This window comes from Salmo trutta, chromosome 12 (assembly GCF_901001165.1).
Source record: "Salmo trutta chromosome 12, fSalTru1.1, whole genome shotgun sequence".
Classification (NCBI taxonomy): Eukaryota; Metazoa; Chordata; class Actinopteri; order Salmoniformes; family Salmonidae; genus Salmo; species Salmo trutta.
The window spans coordinates 33,258,349-33,285,751 of record NC_042968.1 but is presented as its reverse complement, the minus strand read 5'-3'; the positions used below and the strand labels follow the sequence as shown (position 1 = coordinate 33,285,751).

Below are 27,403 nucleotides of genomic sequence, written 5' to 3'. Positions count from 1 at the left end.
TCGAACATCTATGAAGAGACCTGAAAATAGCTGTGCAGCAACACTCCCCATCCAACCTGACAGAGCTTGAGAGGATCTGCGGAGTGCCACGCTTGTAGCATCATACCAAAGAAGACTCAAGGCTATAATCCCTGCCAAAGGTGCTTCAACAAAGTACTGAGTAAAGGGTCTGAATACTTATGTAAATGTGATATTTCAGTTTTTTTAAATATAAATTAGCAAACATAAAAAAAAAGTTTTTGCTTTGTCATTATGGGGTATTGTGTGTAGATTGATGAGGGAGAAAAACAGTGTAATCCATTTTAGAATAAGGCTGTAACGTTCCAAAATGTGGAACAAGTCAAGGGGTCAGAATTATTTACAAAGGCACTGTACCGTTTTCTATGAAATGGTACATCTCATGTCGTCAATGAAAAAAAGTGAGCAAGCTGTGCCTTGTAGGAGCGCCCACAACTTTAAGCAATTACAAGCCATCCAACTTTACGTAATGACTCACCCACGCCATCTCTCTTACGCATGAAAAATCTATGGTTAAGGTGGCACAACGGAAGTCACAGACTTCGGCCACGGCGGTACACAGATAAAAGGTGTTTGGATTGCGGTAACTGGAGTATTAGAACAGGACCTTTTGGAGACGAAAGATATCTTCTACTGTGCGCAATCTCTTAAGGACCATGGAGAGCTCCAGGCTATGGACCAGAGCGGTGGTTTGCGCGGTGTTGCTGTCCATCGTTCTTAGTGCTGAAATTGACTACTCGGATTCCGAATTGGACCTCGACACAAGAAGTGTGAGAGACTTCTACACCAAAGATCCGAATTTGACCAACGAAAAGCAACTGGTAAGTTTCTACCTAGGCTAAAAGTAAAACCTGCGACTTTAATGGTTGATGATCATTCGATTTTTGTCTATTGGAAAGGTCTGCTTTGGAAGGATTTCTCATTCTAATGTGTCAATATTTCCCACAGCTTGGAGCACTACATGACGTTCTTAAAAAGCTGCAGACCAAGAGACTTCCATTCTGGGAAAAGAAATTCGGCCAAGTCCCTACGGTAAATGTAACAATTTGAACGAAGCTTCTAAAAATGGAACGACCTATACTTCGAAAAACGGATTGCCTAAACTGGCGCGTAAAACTACATTTCAACATTTTAACTTTCATTAAATGCTTTCATGTGCCATGTTTTGTGGATGATGTGATCTGATGTGGTGACAGGTGGATATGGCCCCACAGACCTTTGCATCTGTTGGCAAAAATGTCACACACGGTCTTATTTTGTCTACCTTCTTTTTTTCAGTGCGACGTTGGAGAGCAGTGCGCAGTGAGAAAGGGCGCGAGAATCGGCAAAATGTGCGACTGTCCTCGCGGAGCTTTCTGCAACTCTTATCTGCTCAAGTGCTTGTGAATTGAATTGGTCTGAATGTAAGTTAGAAGTTGATGGCAAACTAAAACTGTTACATCAGAACGACATGTGATATAGGAATCTTGTTATGGTACTACAATATACGATTATCCGGAGAGTGACAGGTTGCATTCTGAGAGATTGTCCAAACCCCAAAAAGGCCTATTTTGAAGTTATGAAATATTTTATTTTCAACTGAATGTTTCTGTAACCAAAAATGAGTTGTGCTATGAATAAACAGCGTTCTATCTTGTTTTGTAAAGCAGTCTGACTGGTCTCTCTTTGCTCCAATAATTTCATGATGCACATGCATAAAGATGATGCGCAATGCTGTGTGCGATAATGTTATGGGTTATTTCCTACAAACTCGTGAAGGTAAACATACCTACCACTAATATTAGTCATGAAGTACATGGATTCATGAGGGCTGAGTCTTGTCTGGACTGAGAATGAAATAGCATTTTTAGGCCAAATGGAGATATGGTCGGACATAAACAAAACAGTATTAACATTTGTTTAATCTAATAAACAGTATTTACTTAGAGCATTAGACATTTACACAACCTTCATTAAGATGAATAAAAGTTATATAATCACAATAGTTTAACTTGTAGAGAATATTTTATGGTTTTCAAGCAACAACAAAAATTTGGTGTTATTTAACTATTTCCCTTGTGGTGTTTTTCCATAGAAGCATTGGTGTTACTCCAGGCTTTTTGGGGGTGTCAGCAGTCTCTCTCTCTGTCTTTGCATTGTTGTGAGGTAACCAACATTACTCGGTTAGAGGAAAGCAAACCCTTGGTATAAACCTGGGTATTTGAAGCTGGTTTGACGATTTAAAACACCATATTTCCATTCTGTTCCACCCAAAGTGGCTCACAAACCTGACAGTTGGTGTTTGCAAAACATGTAAATGAAGTTGTTGTTGATGGGCTCTGGTCATAAGTAGAGCAGTGTATGGAGAATAGGTTGCCATTTGGAACACATGCTCTCACATATTATCACACCAAGGTGTGTATCTGATTCAAACATAGGACTGAATCGTAGGACATTGTTAAGCTGTGAGGTCATATCAGCTAATTACATACATGCAATCGGTGACGCCGAGACAGGTGTTGTAAGGCAGGAGGTGGGATTGCTGACATAGTTCATAGTTGTTGATTGCCTTACAACACCACATACCCAAATAGCTCAAATCTACCCATCCTCCCAGGCTCTCCCACTGCGGTTGATTTCTCCATCTCCACCTCCATCCCTCCATCCCTCCATCCCTCACACTTGTCCAGGCTGTCTCTCTGATTCCTCTCCTCTCTCTTCTCCGATGGGCCCATGTCTCATTAGTAATGAATGTGTTGCGTTCATACCCTGATGAAGACAGCTTGCCTGTTGAAACGTTGGACATGAATGTTTTGCACCTGAGCTCTTAGTGTGTGCGGCTCTCCCTTACTTTCAAGTGTTCCACTCCGCTAGCCAGCACCTCGCCTAAATAGGTGTGTGTTTCTTTTTCCTCTCGATTGTGTTGCGTTCTACAACACAAATAAACTCTGTCTTGGGAAAGGAACAGAATGTTCTCTCGGTCTATTTGGTGCCTGCCTTTCAAACACACTGTCCGCCCTCCTGAATCGTCTTACCAGTCGCGCCACTGAAAAGCAAGCTCCTCAGCGGCACAACTTCAGGCTAAGGAGTGAGTTTCTACATTCACCCCCCCCCAGCAACCCCAGTCCCCAGCAACCCCAGTCCCCAGCAATCCCAGTCCCCAGCATTGATCTGAGCGAAACTGCAGATCTGGGTCACCGCACCATCTGTAACGGACCTCACGCAGCTTGCCTAGCAAGTACCGCGTCCTCCTGAATTGGCTCATACCTAGGCTCGAGCCCAGGACCTTTGCCTTGCAAACATCCGTGACCGCCCTGCTGAAGCATCTTACCAGTCGCGCCATCAGTGGGGCTTCTTCAGTCTGGGGAGTGAGTTTCACACATACCCATGTAATACCAGTCGCACCATCAGTGGGGCTACTTCAGTCTGGGGAGTGAGTTTCACACATACCCATGTAATACCAGTCGCACCATCAGTGGGGCTACTTCAGTCTGGGGAGTGAGTTTCACACATACCCATGTGATACCAGTCGCACCATCAGTGGGGCTACTTCAGTCTGGGGAGTGAGTTTCACACATACCCATGTGATACACACAGGGTATTACTTCTCTACACGTTAGTTCCCTTTATGTTTATTCATGTTGAATAGATCGCTGGAGGGGGGAACTCTCTGGTTGACAGTATAGTCTGATGGATGCACACACAGAGAAGCCCACTCGGGACAGTGATGATGAATCAGACTGGAAAAAGGACCATTATCTGAAAGTTACCTGCTGATGGCAATGTTAACGGCATGCACTGACGCACATCAAACTTACTTTCCTGCAAAGAGCCTGGTCATAAACAACGTTAAGTCAATAGTGGAGACAAATAAAATCTAACTTCTCCAAAAAAGTAGGCCAACAACAAGCGTGATATCTGTACATGTCTCTATGATTGAACATGTTTGTGTAACAGACAGTGGCGGTTACAACCTATATGTTGTGATAATTGCGTTGTTTGCTCTATAATCTGTTGGTTCATATGCCTTGCGACCGTGATATACTGTATAGGCCTAAAGGAAAGGGACAATTTTAGCTAGCTAGCCGCTGGAGGAAATCAAAAGGAGGTGCAACAATTCAAGTTGTTTCTGTCAATGACCTATGCTCTCAATGCGATTTGATAGGAGTGACGCCAAATCCAAACTGGCTTCCCTTGACACTTTTTTTGGAATGCCAGGACCATTCACAGTTGAGCTCGCTCAGTTTAGCTCAATGCTGATTGGCTATTATTTGATACTTTTTTTTATTCAAGGGTGCTCGCTGGCTTGCGACAACATCGCCATACTCTTCTGGACTAGACAGCATCAAATAGATGGCCTACATATACCAAGACAGAGGGGCGCTGTTTCGCTTGCTCGGATGCTTTCCCCGGTGAGATACATTCAGCCACTTGTGAATTGAAGGAAAATTATTAAACACATAGAGACTAAAGATTTTTTATTTTTTTATTGGTCCGTTTTTGGGGGAAGCCTGGCTTCCCTTGCCATCCATGAATACAAGCCACTGGCAGCGTGCATTCAGTTCTGCCCAGGGCAGAGCTCAAACTCTTCATCTTCAGCACAAGAACACATGCCACTCAAAGCCCAAAAGTCTCACCCAACAGAGCACAGGAGTTGGCTCAGAGTGGGGAGTGTTGTTGTTTTTTGACTCCACTGGGCCTTTAAATAACTATTGGGCTGACACTTCGGATGTGAGGACAAACATGGTAGTTAATAACGGGCTGTTTAGAGCCAGAGAAATCAGGTCACAGCAAATTATGCTGCAGCTGGCTTATTTACATAAACTTTACATAACCTAAACACAGCATTGTCTTTCATGCAGTATTTTGCTATGTTGGTAGTTCTGGCCTTGGTATATGTATTTATTTAATAGGGAGTGAGACAGGTACAATTCAAATATTTGACTCATCAAATTGACAAGAGTCAGATGCACTCATGTATGTGTGTGAGTGTTATCGCTATCTATGAACCACCATCTGTGGGTTGTACAGAAAACTTTTCCATCAGATTAAATTCCCCACCACATCCAATAATGTTCATTCCAAAGGACCCTCAATGCCTTGTTGTTACAATCACACTACATACATATGTTATGTAACCATGCTGTGCTAAAACATAATTTTTCCTTCACTCATTAAGTATTATACACTGAGTATACCAAACATTAGGAACACCTTCCTAATATTCAGCAGGTGTTCTTAATGTTTTGTATACTCAGTGTATATCTAAAGGAACATATTCCACAGTTAACTAGCTGTGAGTAGCGTAAACACATACTAACTCTCCAGCAGTACTACAACAACCTGAAGGAAACACTATGATGGTGACGCAAGACAGCGGCGGGTCAGGATGAGGTCAGCCACCAATATGCCAATTAAATCACGATTTATAAGGACTTGACTTGGCTTGTAAAGCAACTAACAAACTAACACCTATTAAGCGGGAACAAGGAGCTGACCAAGGGTGACTCAAAATGCATTTTGATGGCTGCATCTATTCCATTATTATTACGGCTATTGAGAGCAAAACGTAATGAAGATGCCAGGGAGAGTGACTAGGCACAATTACTTGTCAATCAGTAGCAGACTCTAAGGACTGTAATGAGAAAAAGTGGATGGCAAGAACATTATCTGTTTATTATAAACTGGGTGGTTCGAGCCCTGAATGCTGATTGGCTGACATCTGTGGTATATCAGACAGTATACCATGGCTATGACAAAACATTTATTTTTACTGCTCTAATTATGTTGGTAACCAGTTTAATAGCAATAAGGCACCATGGGGGTTTGTGGTATATGGCCAGTATACCATGGCTAAGGGCTGTATCCAGGCGATGCGTCGTGCCTAAAATCAGCCCTTAGCCATGGTATATTGGCCATATACAATACCCTCTTGTGTCTTATTGCTTAAATATATCCTAGCAGGCTACCTGTTTTCATTACCCTGAGTCATTATGCTTGAGACATACTACTTGGGCGACAGGTAGCCTAGCGGTTAGGGAGACGAGCCAACAACCCTTGAGCAAGACACTTTATCCCCTACAACAACAGCTCCCCGGGCGCCAAGTGTGGCAGGCCCCTGCACCTCTCCAAAACCTGTATGGATGAATTGAAATAATCTATCAGTGAATAATCATTAAGGCTACAACTATCAAAATTCAAACCCCAAAGACTTGATGGCAACCCAACCTTACCATAATTGGGACTTAATCTATGTTCTTGTCTTTGATAAATGTGTTCAACCCTTTTCATGTCAGTGTGGATAAGACACAATCATTGGACGACAAACATTCTTTAAATTATTTTTATTTACAAAAATATAGAAACAGGGACCGCTCATAGAAATGTAAAGTGTCACTAAATATTGTGGCGATTTACACATCAACGCAACCCATTTCAATTCATTCAGCTTTGAAAAGCAAAACATTACAGCAGCAATCTTCCATCGATGATTTTTGAATGTAAAGACTCAAGCACAATCAAACATATCAATCAATTCTATGAACTTGGCTTAACACCAATCATCTGCTTTAGAATTATTGAATCAATTAATAAACATAACAAAAACGGACATTTTCTCAACAGCTTTCCTCACACAAAATAGAACCGAGTGGTTTTAAATGAATGTCAAAGTCCCATCATCAACAAGATCTACATCATGCAGAACAACTAAACAAGATGCCTCCGTTTGTATTCAGACAAACACACTGAGTTATAATAGTGACAATGCATTCTACTGTGAACAGAAAACAACAGTTGAAATAATGATTATGTCATAGAGGACTTGTGCATTTTAAATACTAGAGCCTGTGTTATATTATCAAAAGTATACCTCATTCTCATTCCATGACTAACTTTGTAACTTCATTAAACAAAAAAGCATAACATTTGAAATGTGATCACTCAGGGAGATTTGGAGCATCAATTGAAAACTGGAATGACGAGCCACACAGGGTTAATTAGTTGCATGTTATTAACGGTATTGATAAACGGTAGAAATGTCCCTCGTTTAGTGGTCGGGTTGTTAATCAGATAGCTGATTAAATGGCTTGAGGGTCAGACCGAGTGCAGCCGCACACATCCACCATAGTCCTGAGCTAGGTGTAGGGTTAAGTTGCACCTAGAGGCTGATCCTGGGTCAGTTTAGCATTTTCCCCACTAATGGCTACGGTTAGGATTGAGGGAGAGGAAGCTGATCCTAGATCTAAGGGGAACCACCCCGGAGCCCTGAGCTAAAGGACATAGAAGGAAAGTGCCTGGTGTGACTATAGACCCAAGCAAAGGGAGGGAAAATGTGGTGACATTTTGTAAACCACACCCTTACGAAATGTGTACATTTCTCCATTGTTGTAGGCAGCAGACAGGCACAACCGATACTGAAAGGGACTAAACTTCTTACCATCCCCACTCTGAAGGAATCCAAATGACCTATGGAACAAGAACTGGGTATACACTCCTCAAGAATAATAAAAGCGTAAAAACTACTAAGTGGTGGTGATGATGCATTGAGTCCATCCATTCAGTGGTACTGTATGACTCATAGAGCAGCTCCATTCAAACCCACACAACTTCTAAATACCAGGGCCGTGTTCATTAGGGCACACAGTAGCAAAACGTTTCGGTCCAGGAGAGGTAGTTCCTCCCAGTTAGGGATGTGCATGGTTATTCGAATATTCAAACAGACGTTAGTATTCGAATACTTGTGTGAGTATACAATTTTGTGAGAAGAAAGAAATATAGGCCTATTTTACACAGAAAAAGCTTTTTCTAAATTAAAATATCCACGGGACATTGTTACATAGAAGGATATACCATGCCATTTCAAATGATTAATTTAATAAAACAACTAACTTCTTAATGTTGTTTTTATGACGTGCACAGTGCACCCCATAAAAAGACCGGCAGCCGACCGGTAGCCGTGTGTAGCTTGTTGTTGATGTTGGCCAATCAAAGTGGAAAAGAGGCTAAATGTGTAACAAGTGGAATGAAAGTTCACTTATGTAACGCAAGATGGAATAAAATTATTGAATTAAAAGTTAGCGAAATGAGAAAGAATAACAAACAACAGGTAGGCTGTCGTTTCATCTGAATGGGGTTGGGGGAAAAGCGCAGCATGTGGCCTCAATTAGCCTAGCTAGCTATAGCTGGCTAGCTTCTCTAGGCTACTCCAGTTAAGACAGGCACTGTTATATAGGATAATAAATAACATTGAATTGCCTTGGTGTCTCTCTCTCCCTCCATCCATATGGTCGCTCCCTCTGCAACTGCAGCAATAGAGCGCCAGCCTCTCTCCCTCTCGCAGCAGTGCTCAGGTAAAAAAAACAAAAAACAATAACACATATATTTCGAATATCTGACAAAAATTCATTATACTATTCAAATTGTGAAACTATTTCAAACCCCCATCCCTACGTCCCCATTTTACTACATTTTGGTGCCTACTGAACATGACCCTGGAAAGGCCCCCGGAGGATACTCTATGACTCATGGCTGTGCTACGACGGCCCGTCTCCCTGCTGCTCTGGCTGGAAGGGGTAGCTGATAGCGGGAGGGAAGCCCGGGTTCCTGGGCTGATCATCCAGCAGCACCAGATCCTCTACATCCCTACCATTGAACCGCCGGCGGCAGATCTTCACCGTCACCTTGCGCCCCTGGAAGGCCTTCAGGGCCTCCTTGGATGCCATGGCCCTAGCGGCCGCCTCGTCACGCCCGTAGCCCGTGCCCAGATAGACTGTCTGGCAGCGCAGCTCGCACACCTGGCCCTCCTTCTGGGTGCGTGCCGCCGGCAGGTCGGGGATGTCCTTCAGGGGCACAAAGACGCAGCTCAGGCTCTCTTTGGACGACTCAGTGCAGGCACGCAGGATCTCAAAGTGGTCCAGGTTGGGGCCGAAGCCCCCTGCCGACACCAGCTTCCACGCCACAGCCTTGTAGAGGCGGTTGAAGAAGGGCTGATGCTCGGCAGGCGCCTGCGGGGGTGGGCCCTGCTTGAAGGGGTTCCCAGGCTTGGCTCGCTTGGCGCAGCTGTCGTCGTCGCCCCCTGAGAATCAGCGAGATAAAAGACAACTGAGTAGGGATTCTTCCCGGCAACACTGGCTTCACCTGCAGAGGACAGATTCCAGCGGTGTGAGGGAGGCGTCGGATAGGCTGCGTTTACTTCAAGGCCATTTGGCCAAAACAAAAGCAGCAGAAAAAATACTGCTGTATGATGAATCTAACCGTAACAATATAGAATATGTTTGATGGAAAAGTACAGAACTTTTCCCACTTTAATTGTCCCACAAATATACAGAAATGGATATACAGCATCACAGTAATTGCCGTTCAGTGTATTGAATCACTTCCATGAGTTAACAATACTGTACAACTCTGAAGCAAAGACAGGCCATTGGTCAAAGACAGGCCATTTTTTTTGTAGGGCTATAATATTAGCATCAATTAAAACGTTTAAAGTTGGACTCTCCAAACTATACAAGGAATCTAAACTTTAAATAGTTTCAAATCCAAATTAAATCAACATTTATTGATCAAGTGCACAGGATACAGGTGTAAACAGTACAGTGAAATACTTACTTGCCAACTCTCCTCAAAAATGCAGTACAATATCAATCAAGGATCAAATGTCAAACAAAGTCCTAAATAACAAGTAGTAATAAAAATTAGAAGGGGGAAAAAGTAATAAAAACTAGTTATGAGAAGTTTGTACACAACTGAACATACAGTAGGATTTCAGCATCATACCTGCAGTCTTCTTTCCTTTCCCCATGATTTCATCTCTGGTCTTTCGAACTGGAGCATCATTGACAACCACTCCGTCTGCCATTTCCTTGATCCTGTCCATGACAGGTTGAGGGTATCTGCAAAACAACACAGTCAGAAGAAGACTAACTTCCCCTGTGGACAGTTGACCCTGGTCTTTTTTTTTTCTTTCTTTCTTTTTTACATTGGTTTACTTTTTTTGGAATACTGTAGTAGATTTTCATTCTGGTTGGTCCAAACTGGAAAGTACATGTTCTAGTGTTGAATGATTTTTAACCAGAAGCTATGGAAGAGCACCAGCATCACCCCCCATTGTAAATCTAACTAATACTCTTTTCACACTATCAACAGTGCTGACCCCAAGCATACTGTGCTGGCTTGGATATTTCCTTATCACTGTCCTTTCCAGCAGGTTTTCAACTACTGTAGTGGATGCATAACCAGGCCATTGCAGCTCAGTTCAGCTCGTCTCTGTAGTATACGCCAGTTAACAGATGCTTTTATCCAGATACAGTGGGGGAAAAAAGTATTTGATCCCATGCTGATTTTGTACATTTGCCCACTGATAAAAAAAGGATCAGTCTATAATTTTAATGGTAGGTTTATTTGAACAGTGAGAGACAGAATAACAACAAAAATATCCAGAAAAACGCATGTCAAAAATGTTAGAAATCGATTTGCATTTTAATGAGGGAAATAAGTATTTGACCCCCTCTCAATCAGAAAGATTTCTGGCTCCCAGGTGTCTTTTATACAGGTAACGAGCTGAGATTAGGAGCACACTCTGTAAAAAAGACACCTGTCCACAGAAGCAATCAATCAATCAGATTCCAAACTCTCCACCATGGCCAAGACCAAAGAGCTCTCCAAGGATGTCAGGGACAAGATTGTAGACCTACACAAGGCTGGAATGGGCTACAAGACCATCGCCAAGCAGCTTGGTGAGAAGGTGACAACATTTGGTGCGATTTTTCGCAAATGGAAGAAACACAAAAGAACTATCCCTCGGCCTGGGGCTACATGCAAGATCTCACCTCGTGGGGTTGCAATGATCATGAGAACGGTGAGGAATCAGCCCAGAACTACACGGGAGGATCTTGTCAATGATCTAAGGCAGCTGGGACCATAGTCACCAAGAAAACAATTGGTAACACACTACACCGTGAAGGACTGAAATCCTGCAGCGCCCGCAAGGTCCCCCTGCTCAAGAATACATATACATGCCCGTCTGAAGTTTGCCAATGAACATCTGAATGATTCAGAGGACAACTGGTGAAAGTGTTGTGGTCAGATGAGACCAAAATGGAGCTCTTTGGCATCAACTCAACTCGCCGTGTTTGGAGGAGGAGGAATGCTGCCTATGACCCCAAGAACACCAACTCCACCGTCAAACATGGAGGTGGAAACATTATGCTTTGGGGGTGTTTTTCTGCTAAGGGGACAGGACAACTTCACCGCATCAAAGGGACGATGGACGGGGCCATGTACCGTCAATTCTTGGGTGAGAACATCCTTCCCTCAGCCAGGGCATTGAAAATGGGTCGTGGATGGGTATTCCAGCATGACAATGACCCAAAACACACGGCCAAGGCAACAAAGGAGTGGCTCAAGAACAAGCACATTAAGGTCCTGGAGTGGCCTAGCCAGTGTCCAGACCTTAATCCCATAGAAAATCTGTGGAGGGAGCTGAAGGTTCGAGTTGCCAAACGTCAGCCTCGAAACCTTAATGACTTGGAGAAGCTGGTGGCCAACTACAAGAAATGTCTGACCTCTGTGATTGCCAACAAGGGTTTTGACACCAAGTACTAAGTCATGTTTTGCAGAGGGATCAAATACTTATTTCCCTCATTAAAATGCAAATCATTTTATAACATTTTTGACGAGTTTTTCTGGATTTTTTTGTTGTTGTTCTGTCTCTCACTGTTCAAATAAACCTACCATTAAAATTAAAGACTGATCATTTTTTTGTAAGTGGGCAAACGTACAAAATCAGCAGGGGATCAAATACTTTTTTCCCAACTGTAGACTTACAGTAATATGTGCATACATTTTGTGTGAAGTGTGAAAATTATTTTACAGTAATGTCCACATTGAAATCCATTACAACTAAGTTCCTCTATCCATCCCTCAAACATAGCCTGTTTGAGATCTAGTTGACAAGACAGCACAAACAAATCTGGGACCAGGCTACAATACACATACCTGCAGCCCAAGAAGATGTGGTTGGCCCAGCATATGGACAGTGAGAGCAGCCTGTCCAGACTGGGGCTGGGGAAGCCCGGCTGGACTGTGGGGAACGTCTCCATGTTCCTCAGGAAAAACTCTCGTCTGGCGTGCCACTGCTTGTTGGTCTCATGCACTCCTCGGAGCGACTCCACCCACTCGACCAGGTGAGGGTTCTGGTCCAGGTACTCTGAAACAATGTCCTCTCCACTCCTCCCCTCCGCCATCACTGTAACACAGAGCAGAGACACAGGACACAATGTGTTAGGCTATATCAGTGTTACAGTGACTAGAGGCAAAAACAGGACACGAATCAAATCAATTTGATGGGAAATGATATACCACACTAAACCCAGTGTGTTTTGTGTTCTGTTTGTCATGTTTTTCTAGAGGCACGGCATCAACAGATTCATCAGGCACTGGAAGCTGTTGCTGTTCTATGACAGTTATAACGACAGAAATATGGTTATAGCCAGAGTGCTTCACCTGCAATTTGTCAGCAGCGGCTTGTTAATTAATAAGGGAGAATATTATAACGCTACGGAAGCTGAAGTAGTCGTCTTCTGACATATTTTCAAGTCACTGCTGGCATCTATTCTTTGTGATTATTGTCATCACTGCCTACCAAGCAACTTCGAGATTGTGGGGACAGGGCGATTTAGCTATCATAACAAATATCACGTAACGTTAGTAAGGCCAAATCAGAAAACCGCTCGTTTACGGAAGTCAATGTTGGTTTGTTACAATGCCAGTTGTCTAACATTACAGTCTCTGTTGTTACTAGCTAACTCATAATCAGAAGTTAATCCAAACAGATCATTCAGTGATTAACTTAACATCAACCGGGTTAATATATTTTACATAGCTAGCCATCCTCCAATGTTGTTAGCTAGCATTGAATTAGCATACGACTTTAAAACAAACGCCGGGTATTAGTCTAGCTAGCAAACACAACAAACGTATGTTGGTGGCTGCACTACGCCAACGTTAGCTTTATTTGAGCAACATATAGCTTACTGGATAACTATATCATAGAAAGTTGCAGAATATATTTTATTGATAGCAAATATACAGTTCAGAACGAACCTCGAGCTGTCCAGGCAGCGCCGTTGCTGTATGAGTCATGACCAGTGATGCAAACAAGTTGGCTGTCGAACTACAACTTCCACGCGATTGCGCAACAACAGACACCACAGGTTTTTGATCAAAGATATAGCTACTTCGAGATAATTGATATATATGTTGGGGGTTTTAGATAGCAAACAGTGATCATTACAGTAGCTAAATCAATCGTACAAGGGAAGAAAACGTTTAATTAACTTATGCGGAAACCAAAGGAAAGACTACAATTTCCATAACTCTTCACCCCCGTCATTGGTACGTCATCGGGTTGCGGCGGCGACAGGATCGGCGGTGTTATCATTGAATGACAGGCTGGATCAACACTGCAATTTATGTCAACTTTGACCTGATATCCGATTTTAAGTTAATTAGAATGATTCACGAGCTCCTGTTGGCGTTAAGTGGATACCCTGGGACTATATTCACATGGAACAAACGGACAGGTTTACAGGTATATCGGGGTAACGTTACCTACCTAACTACAGTACATAGCTAGCTCTACAAAGTACAACCACCTCTGCAAGAAGCTGGCTAGCTACGTTAATCTTTTCCCCCAAGTAGCTAGCTCGTGCAGCTAGTAACCTTATGAATTGTTTTATTTTCTGCTTTTGTTGGCACCCATCACTAGTTTTTTTTCTATTTTTGCTGTATGTACACTTCACTATAGTTTTGTTTAGTGACTGGTGGTAAGTGTGACATGCATCCTACTGAAACTTTTAGCCGAGTTTTTCTCAACTCCACAATGTACATATAGCTAACTGAACCATAGTTCAAGAATGCACTGTTAAGGAGTTGTGAGTAAGGGGTTAACTGAACCTCTGCTACTCCTGTAGGTCTCTCAGGACCTGCCCTTTCTCCATCCCAGTGAGACCAGTGTCCTGAACCGCCTCTGCAAACTGGGATCCGATTACATTCGCTTCACAGAGTTCATAGAGCAACACACAGGCCATGTCCACCAGCAGGTGAGATAAATACCCAGAAGATGGAGTGCCAAAAGCATTTTCCTCTTCTCACGTCCTTTGTTACACCCGCAATAACATCTGCTAAAAATGTGTATGTGACTAATAAAATGGGATTTGATTTGGAAGCGAGGAGATTGTTGAAGGATATCTGGGGTTCCTTCTTCTCCTATGTTCTCCCTGCTTATCTCTTACTTTTTGATAAGGTGAGGTTGAGGAAAACTACGATTTGAAGCTCGATCTACTCAAAACTAAAAATAGCCAGCTTCAATTAGCTTCACGTTCCAGCTCAGACTTCATCAGTACTACAACGGTGGATGTTGCTCGTCCGCATGCCGCTAACTCTAGCCGGCATGTAACTACACGTGCGTGTCGCATGTGCTGGTCGAACGCCAAACTCTTCATTGAGACAATGCTGAAACATCAATCCATGGGAGAGTCAGTGCCACATTTTCGCTGAAACTTATCTTTCATGTTAATTATCTTGCAAATTCAGCAGGCTATGATGTGAAATAGGCTAATAATGCTGTCTTTGGTGTGCTTATCAATGCACACAAGCACCTTTTCCCCCAATCCTATCAGTAAAAATGTTTTTTAGTCATGTAAAAGTTTTACTGTGGGTGAACTTTCAAATGCATCTTGTCATTACTAAATGTGTAATGTGATGGGTGTTTTAATATATATATTTTTTACACAAACGTTTGATTAATTACATATTTAATTTCTCAAAACAACTGGGAACTTGTAAATCTCTGACTTCCGCCTTCAGTGCATTCAAAACAACTGGGAACTCGCAAAGCTCCGGCTTCAGTGCATTCAAAACAACTGGGAACTCGTAAAGCTCCGGCTTCAGTGCATTCAAAACAACTGGGAACTCGCAAAGCTCCGGCTTCAGTGCATTCAAAACAACTGGGAACTCGTAAAGCTCCGGCTTCAGTGCATTCAAAACAACTGGGAATTTTGAAAGAAATTTGCTCCGACTGGGGAAAAATCGATTTGAATGATCATCCAACTCAGAATTCCAACTCGGGCCTTTTTCTAAAAGTCAGACTTTCCAACCTTAGATCACTGACGTCATGATTTGACCTCATATTTGTCCATGTTTCTAGTTGTATTTAACGTGGCATCAGACACTTCATTCAGGATAAATATAGTAAGCCCTGAGTTAGCCTACCCCAGAGCAGGTTAGTTCTGAAGGATTCATTGCCATAGAAGTTTACCTGGCTAAAAGGTGAGCCTCTTTCATCTGACCGGTTATTCCAAGTTTAACAAATTTACTTTGCTAACTCCTCAAACCTGATTCATCGTATACCTCTCTGGACTAAAAAGCCAACTCAATGGAGAATCTCCATTGAAAATGCTTTTTAGTGCAGAATTACACTTAATCTGTGTCCGGGAAACCTCCCCTTAGATAGGTTTATATTTTTTTATCCTGATTAACCGGTTAAATTCTGTGAGAGTTGGTGACAATGAATCTAAACCAACTTTAGAGCGAGTGCCATGTGTTGTTGTTTTTTAGATTGAGATGTACTAGTATTACCGCAAATCAGATATAGCTAAATACTATAGTCTTAACAAGCTCTGATTGTACTTTGCAGGAGCACCACTCCATTCAGACAAACCAGGCTGGACTCAATGGGGTTTACCTGCGGGCTTTCTGCACGGGACTGGACTCCATGCTACAGCCTTATAGACAGGCTCTCCTGGACCTCGAACAAGAGGTAGCGAAGATCATTTACAAAATGCATTGTAGCACTAATTAATACAATGCACATTCATAATCAATCCCACTATTATCCTCTTTGCAGTTTCTTGGTGACCCGCATCTCTCCATATCTCATGTGAATTATATGTTGGATCAGGTAATGCCAGTTACTGTTTTTACTAGTTTCTCTGATTTAGATTGACTTGTTATACATTTGAAGTAGAATTAATTGTTTTAGATCTTTAAAGCTGGAATCCTTAATGGTGAAACAGTTTAGGATATTACAACAACAAAAAAGTTACTGCAAGCTACAAACACTGTTTCCCCCTCGAACATCATTACACACGTGATAAAACAGAACAATATGCACTGCACTTATTTTCTTTGACCACGCTGCTCGACGCACCTCACCTCCATTTCATCCACAAAACAAAAACAATAACAAAGGTGCCGGGGGTGTACAGTGGCGCTGCCACCCTTCCACCCCTCCCCTGATTGGAGTAAACTAACGGACAAAAATACTTCCACTGCTACTTTCGCTCACATGTACTGTACATGTAGTTAACTAATTATACATATATTCCTAATTTCCTCTTTCTACAAGTGCTGGATTTTCATCCACAGCATCCAATCCAGACAGTGGTGCTGTTTCCCCTAATGCGGATTCCATCTTTAAATGTGAACTTTCACACCTAAAGTCACAAGAACCACAGTATCTTTCAATATGTCATGAATGAAATGAGGAAATAAAATATTAATATAATAATATACCCTAGTCATTTTATGTAATCATGTTGTTCTTCTCCAGTTTCAGTTGCTGTTTCCCTCTGTTATGGTGGTGGTGGAGACAATAAAGTCCCAGAAGGTAAGGGCATTACAGTGGAGACAAGACAATAGTCCCAGAAGGTAAGGGCATTACAGTGGAGACAAGACAATAGTCCCAGAAGGTGAGGGCATTACAGTGGAGACAAGACAATAGTCCCAGAAGGTGAGGGCATTACAGTGGAGACAAGACAATAGTCCCAGAAGGTGAGGGCATTACAGTGGAGACAAGACAATAGTCCCAGAAGGTGAGGGCATTACAATGGAGACAAGACAATAGTCCCAGAAGGTGAGGACATTCAAATCAAATTTATTTATATAGCCCTTCGTACATCAGCTGAAATCTCAAAGTGCTGTACAGAAACCCAGCCTAAAACCCCAAACAGCAAGCAATGCATGTGAAAGAAGCACGGTGGCTAGGAAAAACTCCCTAGGAAAAACTCCCTAGAAAGGCAAAAAACCTAGGAAGAAACCTAGAGAGGAACTGGGCTATGAGGGGTGGCCAGTCCTCTTCTGGCTGTGCCGGGTGGATATTATAACAGAACATGGTCAAGATGTTAAAATGTTCATAAATGACCAGCATGGTCAAATAATAATAATCATAGTAGTTGTCGAGGGTGCAACAAGCACGTCCGGTGAACAGGTCAGGGTTCCGTAGCCGCAGGCAGAACAGTTGAACAGCATTACAGTGGAGACAAGACAATAGTCCCAGAAGGTAAGGGCATTACAGTGGAGACGAGACAATACAGTCCCAGAAGGTGTGGGCATTACAGTGGAGACAATACAGTCCCAGAAGGTAAGGGCATTACAGTGGAGACGAGACGATACAGTCCCAGAAGGTAAGGGCATTACAGTGGAGACAATACAGTCCCAGAAGGTAAGGGCATTACAATGGAGACAAGACAAAAGTCCCAGAAGGTGAGGGCATTACAATGGAGACAAGACAATACAGTCCCAGAAGGTGAGGGCATTACAGTGGAGACGAGACAAAAGTCCCAGAAGGTGAGGGCATTACAGTGGAGACGAGACAATACAGTCCCAGAAGGTAAGGGCATTACAGTCCCAGAAGGTGAGGGCATTACAATGTAGAGTATTCACTCTCCTTCTGATATGACTGAGAAATCACACAAACACAATTACTTTGGAGGAAATGATTTAAGACACTCATTAAGCACTTTTCATACACCCATAGCGCTCTCCAAAAACTATTTGTCTTCTCAAAGTCTAAGGGTCAACACATTTCTGATGTGCCTTAGTTTAGAATGTTTCTGTAAGAGTACCATCTTTCTCCCAATTTTAAGTTCATCATGGTGGCTGCGGTGGTTTAGGGGCACAAAGTTGTCACAGCGCTCAGAGCAGAGTGCATCATGGGTAGGCACAGTTGAATCAATTAGTGTGGAATATGGAAATGAGGTCATATCCTGTCTGTCCTAATTAGATCCACGGCTGTCAGATCCTGGAGACGGTGTACAAGCACAGCTGTGGAGGTCTGCCCCCTGTACGCATGGCCCTGGAGAAGTAAGTTACGGCCACCACTTTTTCAATCAAATGTGAAGTTAGCCTCTTATAGAAGCTTTGTTGTTTATGCTATTACTTGGATCTATGCTGCATGTGTGGTGTCATGCTGAAACTGATGCTGCAAAGTGAAATATGCATGCCATATTTCCAGACAAAACCTGAAGGGGGTTTTGAATTCTCTGTGATTTTACAATGGTAAGATCCCGGGGTGTGTTTTTCTTAAATTTGTTATTTCACCCCTGGATAAATGATTCCCATGACACATGTCATCTCTTCCTACACATAAACACTTGAATCTATACTGATACCTGGCTGGTGTTTCTTAGGGCAGCGCAACATAAAGGATCTCTCTGCTGTCTCTGTCTACTCAGGATCCTGGCGGTGTGCCACGGGGTGATGTACAAGCAGCTGGCGGCGTGGATGCTGCACGGTCTGCTGCTGGACCAGAGTGAGGAGTTCTATGTGAAGCAGGGGCCCAGCGCTGGAGGGGCCGCCGCCAACCAGGAGGAGGACGAGGAGGACCTGGGGATTGGAGGCCTCAGCGGTAAACAACTGAAAGAACTACAGGACCTGGTGAGAGCCCTTATGCTAAGATTCAGGATCAGCTTTTATCTTCCTCAAATCTTAAGTGGCTGATCTAAGGTAAGAGGCAAAACTGATTCTAGATCAGCATCTATTGGCAATTGCATCCATGTTTCCAGCTGAGAGACTACAGAATCTAGGGAGATGGCGGGTAGAAGTTTCCCTTAGGCACAGCTTCAGGTTCAGTTTATATCTTCCCCCAAATCCTAATCTTAAATATCGGGTGGGGAGGCAAAACTGACCTAAGATCAGTGTCTATGGGTAATTTCATCCTACTTCATACCTTGGCACTTTATCTGTCCACTTGGATTTGAAGTGCTTGCGTTAGTGTAAAGCTTGCGCCACTACTGTTTGAGTAAAGATTGTAGGATGGATAAGATCTAAAAGTCATGTGTATGTACTTCCAGTCAGTTTCAGGAGGCTGATTTGGGTCATGTTCATAAGGCACAAAGCAGGGAAAAACTAACTGAAACAGGGAGTGAGTACCCAGATTGGTCCAATAAGACATGCTCAGTTTCGTTTTCTGTTTGAAAATGTTTTCCGTTGCGTGCCCTAATGAACGATGCTGTTGTCTGTATTCCGTTGTAGAGGCTGATAGAGGAAGAGAACATGCTGGCTCCGTCCCTGCAGCAGTTCTCTCTGCGGGCTGAGATGCTGCCCTCCTACGTCCCCATCCGCGTGGCTGAGAAGATCCTCTTCGTGGGGGAGTCCGTCCAGATGTTTGAGAACCACAACCACAGCCCGTCCAGAGCTGGTGAGAACCTGGTCCACACATGTACCTTCGTTATTAGCTGTAGCTACGTTTCACATTGACTTGTTCATGATTTAGCTACAGTAGGGAAACAGTAGAGGGAGGAGAAAGGGAGAATTTTCTGTCTTTTCACCCCCACTCAGGTAAGCACCATTAACATTATTGCAGATTTTGGCATCTATTTGGTTTGCTTTGGTTGCTACACTTCTAAATTTCAACTACAAAATCACCAAACTATCTTGACGAGCACTACTTCAATGTAACATATTGCGACAATATCACTTCAGGAGATCCACGTTCAACTTGGAATGAAAGATTTTGGAAGATTTGATGGCTCATGTTTTCCTCCCACTGTGTGTTTGTTTCCAGGCTCTATACTGAAGCACCAGGAGGACATGTTTGCTACAGAGCTGCACCGTCTCAAACAGCAGCCCCTCTTCAGCCTAGTGGACTTTGAGAACCTCATAGACGGCATCCGCAGCACCGTGGCAGAGGTGGGCTTCACACTTCAACATATCTGAGGAAATGTCAGATATGTGTTTGTAATGTCTGCTGCAACTTCCCACTATCAGCTGAACAAAAAGGTCCTGTTCTTCTATTCAGTTGACATTAGGGCCCCATTCATCTCAATAACTCCATACATTAGTCATCGGTATGTGAATCCAATCAACAGTTGATGAATGAATGTATCCTTCTATTTGCAGCACCTGTGGACGTTAATGGTGGAGGAATCTGATCTCCTGGGACAACTGAAGGTTTGTATTTGGACTATCTAGCTGTGACAGTTTACAGTTGATTTCAGATTGTTAGTGGTCATGTTTGAGCTCGACTACATTGCTGTCGGACTGCTCAGAATCACTTATCTACAAATCCCCTTGCATCTCAAATAACTACTCCTTATGTGATCAAGATGAGTGATTCTGTGCCTCGCCTTGTTAAAACTGACCCCGCAAACACGCCGTTTCTCTTTCCCTGTAGATCATAAAGGACTTTTACCTGTTGGGCCGTGGCGAGCTGTACCAGGTGTTCATTGACCACGCTCAGCACATGCTCAAGACCCCGCCCACGGCTGTCACTGAACACGGTATGTTTACAGGTCCAGGATCAGTTTACTCTAACAGACATCTAAACTTGATAGCGCATTCTACCTCCTAAGGGCCAACTTCATCTTATGGAAAATTCCCCCTTTATTCAATCACAAACCATGGTCCTGTTGGAATACTTAAAAATGCAGTTTAAACTGGATCCTAACTTCCTCCCTTCCTTGAAGTGATCACTGATCTAACACTGTGGCTAGGTCAAAGTAGGGGTTCCAGTAAATATCTTTCACCAAAACAATCATTTCTGATCGTTGTTATAGGAAGGAAGGAAGGAAGGAAGGAAGGAAAGAAGGAAGGATAGATGCCGTACAGAAGAATATGAACAAGTCCATGTCTATTGCAGTTATTCTTTGGATCTAACCGTGGCTGTTTTTCTCCACCCCTCCTTCCACAGACGTAAATGTGGCCTTTCAGCAGGCTGCCCACAAGGTGCTGTTGGACGACGACAACCTCCTGCCTCTCCTGCACCTCACCATCGACTACCAGGGGAAGGAGAGCAAAGGTTTGTTCCTCAGAATGGCTTTTCATTGGAGCAGAAACCCTCCACTAGGAGATCTAACTGTATGTTTAACTAGTGCTGCTTAGAGTTCTCTTTTCACTCCCCACTAGACCTGGGTTCAGTACATGTTTATTTGAGTATTTTGTTTTTGAAATACTTATTTTCACTGTATTTTATAATACATGCCAATACATTAAGTGTAGTTCCAAACGCATTCCAATATTCAGCTAGTTGTATTTTCAAAGAAAATATTTACTTTGAAATGTCTTTTGAAAGTAATTGAAATACCCTAAATAGTAGTTGATCACAGGTCTGCTCCCTACTACCCCATGGCCCTAACTTACTCTTCCATGTTTACAGATCTGTAATGTGTTATCAATATGGCGGAAGGTCCACCATGACACTTCTCATACCTTTTTATACCATTCAGATCTGTAAATATGGAAAGGTCAGGGCCAAGGGGAAGGGGTAAGGAACATATTGGGACCGGCGGCTGTGTGCTCCAGTATATTTTCCTGTAACCAGTTGCTGCCATCTGGTGGCTAACTAAGACAGTCTATGCCTGCCTGTCTTGGTCATCTCTCCTTCATCTCTCCTGCTATAACCTGGGAACACCAGATGGGAGAAGGCAATCTGATGGATGTGTACTGGGAAGTCACCTGAAGGAAAGCAGATGAGAAAAGAAGGCTATTGAACTTGGCACCCTAATCCACATAATAGTGCACTATTTTTCACAAAGTTCTGGTCAAAAGTAGTGCACTTCATAGGGAATAGGGTGCTATTTGGGATGATCCATTCTTCTATGTCTTCTACCCAGTGTGTGCCATCTTGTGAACAATGCGATGGAGTGGATCAGAGGATGTGGGCAGAGTGGAGAGAGGAATGGAGTGTGTGTAATTTGGCCGATTTGAAATGCGCTCCGGTACCGTTCAGCCACGACCTCTGGCCGTGCTCTGTCCACCATCTTTCATTTCCTTCATCACCGTTGTTTTATTAAGGTCTATTCTGTTGTATTTATTACTACCCCACCACTAATGCACAGAGATGTTGATATGAGTCGACCAAGAAATATGTCACAGGCCGTATAATTGATGACAAGACAACCAATGGGGCCATGCAGCAGCAACAGAGACGTTTTGGTTTCTATATAGACTATTGTTAAAAAATAGTCTAAGTTTGTAACATTACTAAAGTTGTCTATCAAGTGTAAAATGTGAGTTCAACAGAACCAGTTACAACTGACGTATCTGATCATCAATAGATTAGAGAAAAAGCTTGTTTTTAACACAGTGGCCACAACCTATCACCTAGGTAGGTCCTTGTTTAGTAGCCTATGTTGAAGCTTCTTATGACAGCCTACTTCGAAAACAAATGGTACATACAGTGACAGAAAAAAGTATTTGATCCCCTGCTGATTTTGTACGTTTGCCCCCCTGACAAAGAAAAGATCAGTCCATAATTTTAATGGTAGGTTTATTTGAACAGTGAGAGACAGAATAACAACAAAAAAATCGAGAAAAACGCATGTCAAAAATGATTTGCATTTTAATGAGGGAAATAAGTATTTGACCCCTCTGCAAAACATGACTTAGTACTTGGTGGCAAAACCTTTGTTGGCAATCACAGAGGTCAGACATTTCTTGTAGTTGGCCACCAGGTTTGTACACATCTCAGGAGGGATTTTGTCCCACTCCTCTTTGCAGATCTTCTCCAAGTCATTAAGGTTTCGAGGCTGACGTTTGGCAACTCGAACCTTCAGCTCCCTCCACAGATTTTCTATGGGATTAAAGTCTGGAGACTGGCTAGGCCACTCCAGGACCTTAATGTGCTTCTTCTTGAGCCACTCCTTTGTTGCCTGGGCCGTGTGTTTTGGGTCATTGTCATGCTGGAATACCCGTAAACGACCCATTTTCAATGCCCTGGCTGAGGGAATGAGGTTCTCACCCAAGATTTGACGGCACATGGCCCCGTCCATCGTCCCTTTGATGCGGTGAAGTTGTTCTGTCCCCTTAGCAGAAAAACACCCCCAAAGCATAATGTTTCCACCTCCATGTTTGACGGTGGGGATGGTGTTCTTGGGGTCATGGGCAGCATTCCTCCTCCTCCAAACAAGGCGAGTTGAGTTGATGCCAAAGAGCTCCATTTTGGTCTCATCTAACCACAACACTTTCACCCAGTTGTCCTCTGAATCATTCAGATGTTCATTGGCAAACTTCAGACGGGCATGTATATGTGCTTTCTTGAGCAGGGGGACCTTGCGGGCGCTGCAGGATTTCAGTCCTTCACGGCGTAGTGTGTTACCAATTGTTTTCTTGGTGACTATGGTCCCAGCTGCCTTGAGATCAGTGACAAGATCATCCCGTATAGTTCTGGGCTGATTCCTCACCGTTCTCATGATCATTGCAACTCCACGCGGTGAGCTCTTGCATGGAGCCCCAGGCCGAGAAATATTGACCGTTCTTTTGTGTTTCTTCCATTTGCGAATAATCGCACCAACTGTTGTCACCTTCTCACCAAGCTGCTTGGCGATGGTCTTGTAGCCCATTCCAGCCAAGTGTAGGTCTACAATCTTGTCCATGACATCCTTGGAGAGCTCTTTGGTCTTGGCCATGGTGGAGAGTTTGGAATCTGATTGATTGATTGATTGCTTCTGTGGACAGGTGTCTTTTATACAGGTAACAAGCTGCGGTTAGGAGCACTCCCTTTAAGAGTGTGCTCCTAATCTCAGCTCGTTACCTGTATAAAAGACACCTGGGAGCCAGAAATCTTTCCGATTGAGAGGGGGTCAAATACTTATTTCCCTCATTAAAATGCAAATCAGTTTAACATTTTTGACATGTGTTTTTCTGGATTTTTTGTTGTGTCTCTCACTGTTCAAATAAACCTCCCATTACAATTATAGACTGATCATTTCTTTGTCAGTGGGCAAACGTACAAAATCAGCAGGAGATCAAATACTTTTTTCCCTCACTGTAGTCACAGAAGTATATGGGGTGTTTGTTAACTTCTTTTTAACCAAAAAATGAATGGAGTGAATTTGGAGCAGCAGTTTTATTTGTTTGTTCCTGTGAGCGTTTTTTTTTAGCAGAGCAGTTGAACGGATGTTGAGTGGCAGAGTGGTTAACAAACACTGTTCCGTGAGCGATGAGTGAGATTTCAAACCGCTCAACTCTGCTGACATACTCTGGTGTGGAGCCATCCTGTGGCTAACGGTATGATTGTGTTCTCAGATGCCACAGGGACCAGGGAAGGGGCCACTCCCCCACAGGAGTCCTCCCCCAGGGAGGTGCCCCCTACAGGCTGGGCTGCTCTGGGCTTGGCCTACAAGGTCCAGTGGCCCCTGCACATCCTCTTCACCCCTGCGGTCCTGGAGAAGTGAGTATTGTACAGCAGGCAACGCCTGCCTCCCACATGGTCCCTTATTCCCTATGTTGTGCACTACTTTTGACCAGGGCCCAATGTGATCGCTGCAGGACCCGTAACAGTGGAGAAGTTTAGCCTCGTGCTTTAATGCTCTTGGTAGTTGTGGAAGTCGACATGATATTGCCTTTTACTTTGTGCATTGCTGACTCTACCTTTAACATGAGGTGATATCCATTAGCAAATGTTTGTGCAGACAATGGAATATTTTATCATTACACTCCAAGTTTATTAGGTATACACCCGTTCACAAAAATGGATCTCTCCTACAGACAGTGAGTCATGTGGCTGTGGCTTGCTATATAAAGCAGGCAGACGGGCATTGAGGCATTCAGTTACTGTTGGATTGAACGTTAGAATGGGCAAAATGACTGACCTAAGTGACTGAGCGTGGGATGATCGTCGCTGCCAGGCGCGCCGGATCCAGTATCTCAGAATGGGATTTTCACTCATAACAGTGTCTAGGGTTTACAGAGAATGGTGCGACAAACACAAAACATCCAGCCAGCGGCAGTCCTGTGGGCAAAAACCGCTCGTTGATGAGAGAGGTTGAAGGAGAATGGCAAGAATCGTGCAACTTAACAGTTGGGCCACAAACAGGCAAATAACGGCGCAGTACAACAGTGGTCTGCAGTACGGCTTCTCGGAACACACAACTCGCCGATCTTTGTCACAGATGGGCTATTGCAGCAGACGACCACACTGGGTTCCACTCCTATCAGCTACAAACAAGCAGAAGTGGCTCCAGTGGGCACGCCATCACCAACCCTGGACAACTGAGGAGTGGAAACACATTGCCTGGTCCGACCAATCCTGGTTCCTGTTGCGTCATGCTGATGGCAGATGTAGGATGAGTCCATGGAACCCATCCTGCCTGGTGTCAACGGTACAGTCCGATGGCTGTGGTGTACCAGCATCCAATCTGCAGCAACTGCGTGGTGCCATCATGTCAGCATGGAAAAACATCCCTGTGGCTTGTAGAATCCATGCACCAAAGAATTCAGGCTCATCACTCATCTTGGAAAAACGTATACTTAAAACTTGGAAATCAGTCATTCTGCCATCATTAACACAATGGAAAAATGTAATGATTTATTATTTAAATATTGAAAGAGCGGGGGTTACGGAGAGAACAAAATGGTGCAGTTTCAGGCCATGTGGTAAACAACAATGCACTATGGATGGAGGTGTGAGCATGCCGGTCTGGACAGAGATGTAGTTGTTGATTGTGTGCGTCTTGTTCGTAGGTTTGTATTTGGTTATTAACTAAAAAGGTGAATTCAGGCTGTTCTGGAGACAAAGGGGTGTCTGACCCAGTACTAGATGGGTAAACCTAATACACTGGCCAGTGAGTGTAATATAACCATTGTTTGTACCTTCATGTTTTTGTATTGCATTCCTCACAAGTTCTCTGTTCATATAAGTTGTTTATATTTTCCTTACGATCAGTTGTGTCCGATTCAGTTTAGACTTAGTGTCAGTTTCAGGAAGACTAGCTATCGTCATGGCATGTCCACGACCGTGTCCCATCCCCCAGGTATAATGTGATATCCACGACCGTGTTCCGTCCCCCAGGTATAATGTGATATCCACGACCGTATCTCGTCCCCCAGGTATAATGTGATATCCACGACCGTGTCCCGTCCCCCAGGTATAATGTGATATCCACGACCGTGTCCCGTCCCCCAGATATAATGTGATATTGATGACCGTGTCCTGTCCCCCAGGTATAATGTGATATCCACGACCGTGTCCCGTCCCCCAGGTATAATGTGATATCCACGACCGTGTCCCGTCCCCCAGGTATAATGTGATATCCACGACCGTGTCCCGTCCCCCAGGTATAATGTGATATCCACGACCGTGTCTCGTCCCCCAGGTATAATGTGATATCCACGACCGTGTCCTGTCCCCCAGGTATAATGTGATATTGATGACCGTGTCCTGTCCCCCAGGTATAATGTGATATTCACGACCGTGTCCCGTCCCCCAGGTATAATGTGATATTCACGACCGTGTCCCGTCCCCCAGGTATAATGTGATATTCACGACCGTGTCCCGTCCCCCAGGTATAATGTGATATTCATGACCGTGTCCTGTCCCCCAGGTATAATGTGATATCCACGACCGTGTCCCGTCCCCCAGGTATAATGTGATATCCACGACCGTGTCCTGTCCCCCAGGTATAATGTGATATTGATGACCGTGTCCTGTCCCCCAGGTATAATGTGATATTGATGACCGTGTCCCGTCCCCCAGGTATAATGTGATATTCACGACCGTGTCCTGTCCCCCAGGTATAATGTGATATTCATGACCGTGTCCTGTCCCCCAGGTATAATGTGATATTCATGACCGTGTCCCGTCCCCCAGGTATAATGTGATATTCATGACCGTGTCCTGTCCCCCAGGTATAATGTGATATTGATGACCGTGTCCCGTCCCCCAGGTATAATGTGATATTTCGTTACCTGCTGAGTGTACGGCGTGTGCAGTCTGAGCTGCAGCACTGCTGGGCTCTACAGATGCAGAGGAAACACCTCAAATCCAACCAGACAGACGCTGTGAAGTGGAGGCTACGCAACCACATGGCTTTCCTGGTGGACAATCTGCAGTACTACCTACAGGTGATTATATCTACAGGAAATGATATCTGTCACAGTAGTGAGTGCATACGTTTTCATACTGGTCCCCCGTGGGAATCGAACCCACAACCCTGGCTTTCCAAGTGCCATGCTCTACCAACTGAGCCACACGGAAACACAACCCCGTGTCATCTGTACATCTAAAGACTTAGTACTGTACAGTGCATCTGGTCTGTTTGGAAGAATAGAGTCGTAGTAAAGACAAGACTGTATAGTGTTTTTACCTGTTCATATTCAGCTTGGGGAGGACATTTGAGAGGCTCAA

General features: G+C 43.7%; 3 protein-coding genes across 5 annotated transcripts in view; 2 read left to right on the top strand and 1 right to left on the bottom strand.

The window, feature by feature from the left end:
* The first annotated feature begins 515 nt into the window (after positions 1–515).
* On the top strand, positions 516–1,663 carry LOC115202708 (cocaine- and amphetamine-regulated transcript protein-like). The gene is made up of 3 exons (XM_029766772.1): positions 516–839; positions 967–1,050; positions 1,297–1,663. The coding sequence occupies exons 1-3, from the start codon at positions 675–677 to the stop codon at positions 1,402–1,404; spliced, it is 357 nt and encodes a 118-aa protein (XP_029622632.1). The 5' UTR covers positions 516–674; the 3' UTR covers positions 1,405–1,663.
* Positions 1,664–6,326: 4,663 nt separating this feature from the next.
* On the bottom strand, positions 6,327–13,178 carry cdkn2aip (CDKN2A interacting protein). The gene is made up of 4 exons (XM_029768044.1): positions 13,102–13,178; positions 11,995–12,244; positions 9,775–9,890; positions 6,327–9,073 (listed from the first exon to the last, which is right to left on the bottom strand). The coding sequence occupies exons 2-4, from the start codon at positions 12,240–12,242 to the stop codon at positions 8,532–8,534; spliced, it is 906 nt and encodes a 301-aa protein (XP_029623904.1). The 5' UTR covers positions 12,243–12,244; positions 13,102–13,178; the 3' UTR covers positions 6,327–8,531.
* A 208-nt stretch (positions 13,179–13,386) lies between these two features.
* Positions 13,387–27,403, top strand: part of tubgcp4 (tubulin gamma complex component 4) — a 29,033-nt gene continuing 15,016 nt past the window's right edge. For all 3 annotated transcript variants that reach the window (XM_029768041.1, XM_029768042.1, XM_029768040.1), the window contains exons 1-14: positions 13,387–13,588; positions 13,971–14,099; positions 15,695–15,817; positions 15,905–15,958; positions 16,610–16,666; positions 18,062–18,141; positions 18,513–18,714; positions 19,312–19,477; positions 19,844–19,968; positions 20,179–20,229; positions 20,453–20,558; positions 20,969–21,076; positions 24,304–24,448; positions 26,943–27,120. In XM_029768041.1, the coding sequence (XP_029623901.1) occupies positions 13,442–13,588; positions 13,971–14,099; positions 15,695–15,817; positions 15,905–15,958; positions 16,610–16,666; positions 18,062–18,141; positions 18,513–18,714; positions 19,312–19,477; positions 19,844–19,968; positions 20,179–20,229; positions 20,453–20,558; positions 20,969–21,076; positions 24,304–24,448; positions 26,943–27,120 (1,671 nt within the window). In that variant the 5' untranslated portion in view covers positions 13,387–13,441. The remainder of the gene's footprint in view (positions 13,589–13,970; positions 14,100–15,694; positions 15,818–15,904; positions 15,959–16,609; positions 16,667–18,061; positions 18,142–18,512; positions 18,715–19,311; positions 19,478–19,843; positions 19,969–20,178; positions 20,230–20,452; positions 20,559–20,968; positions 21,077–24,303; positions 24,449–26,942; positions 27,121–27,403) is intronic.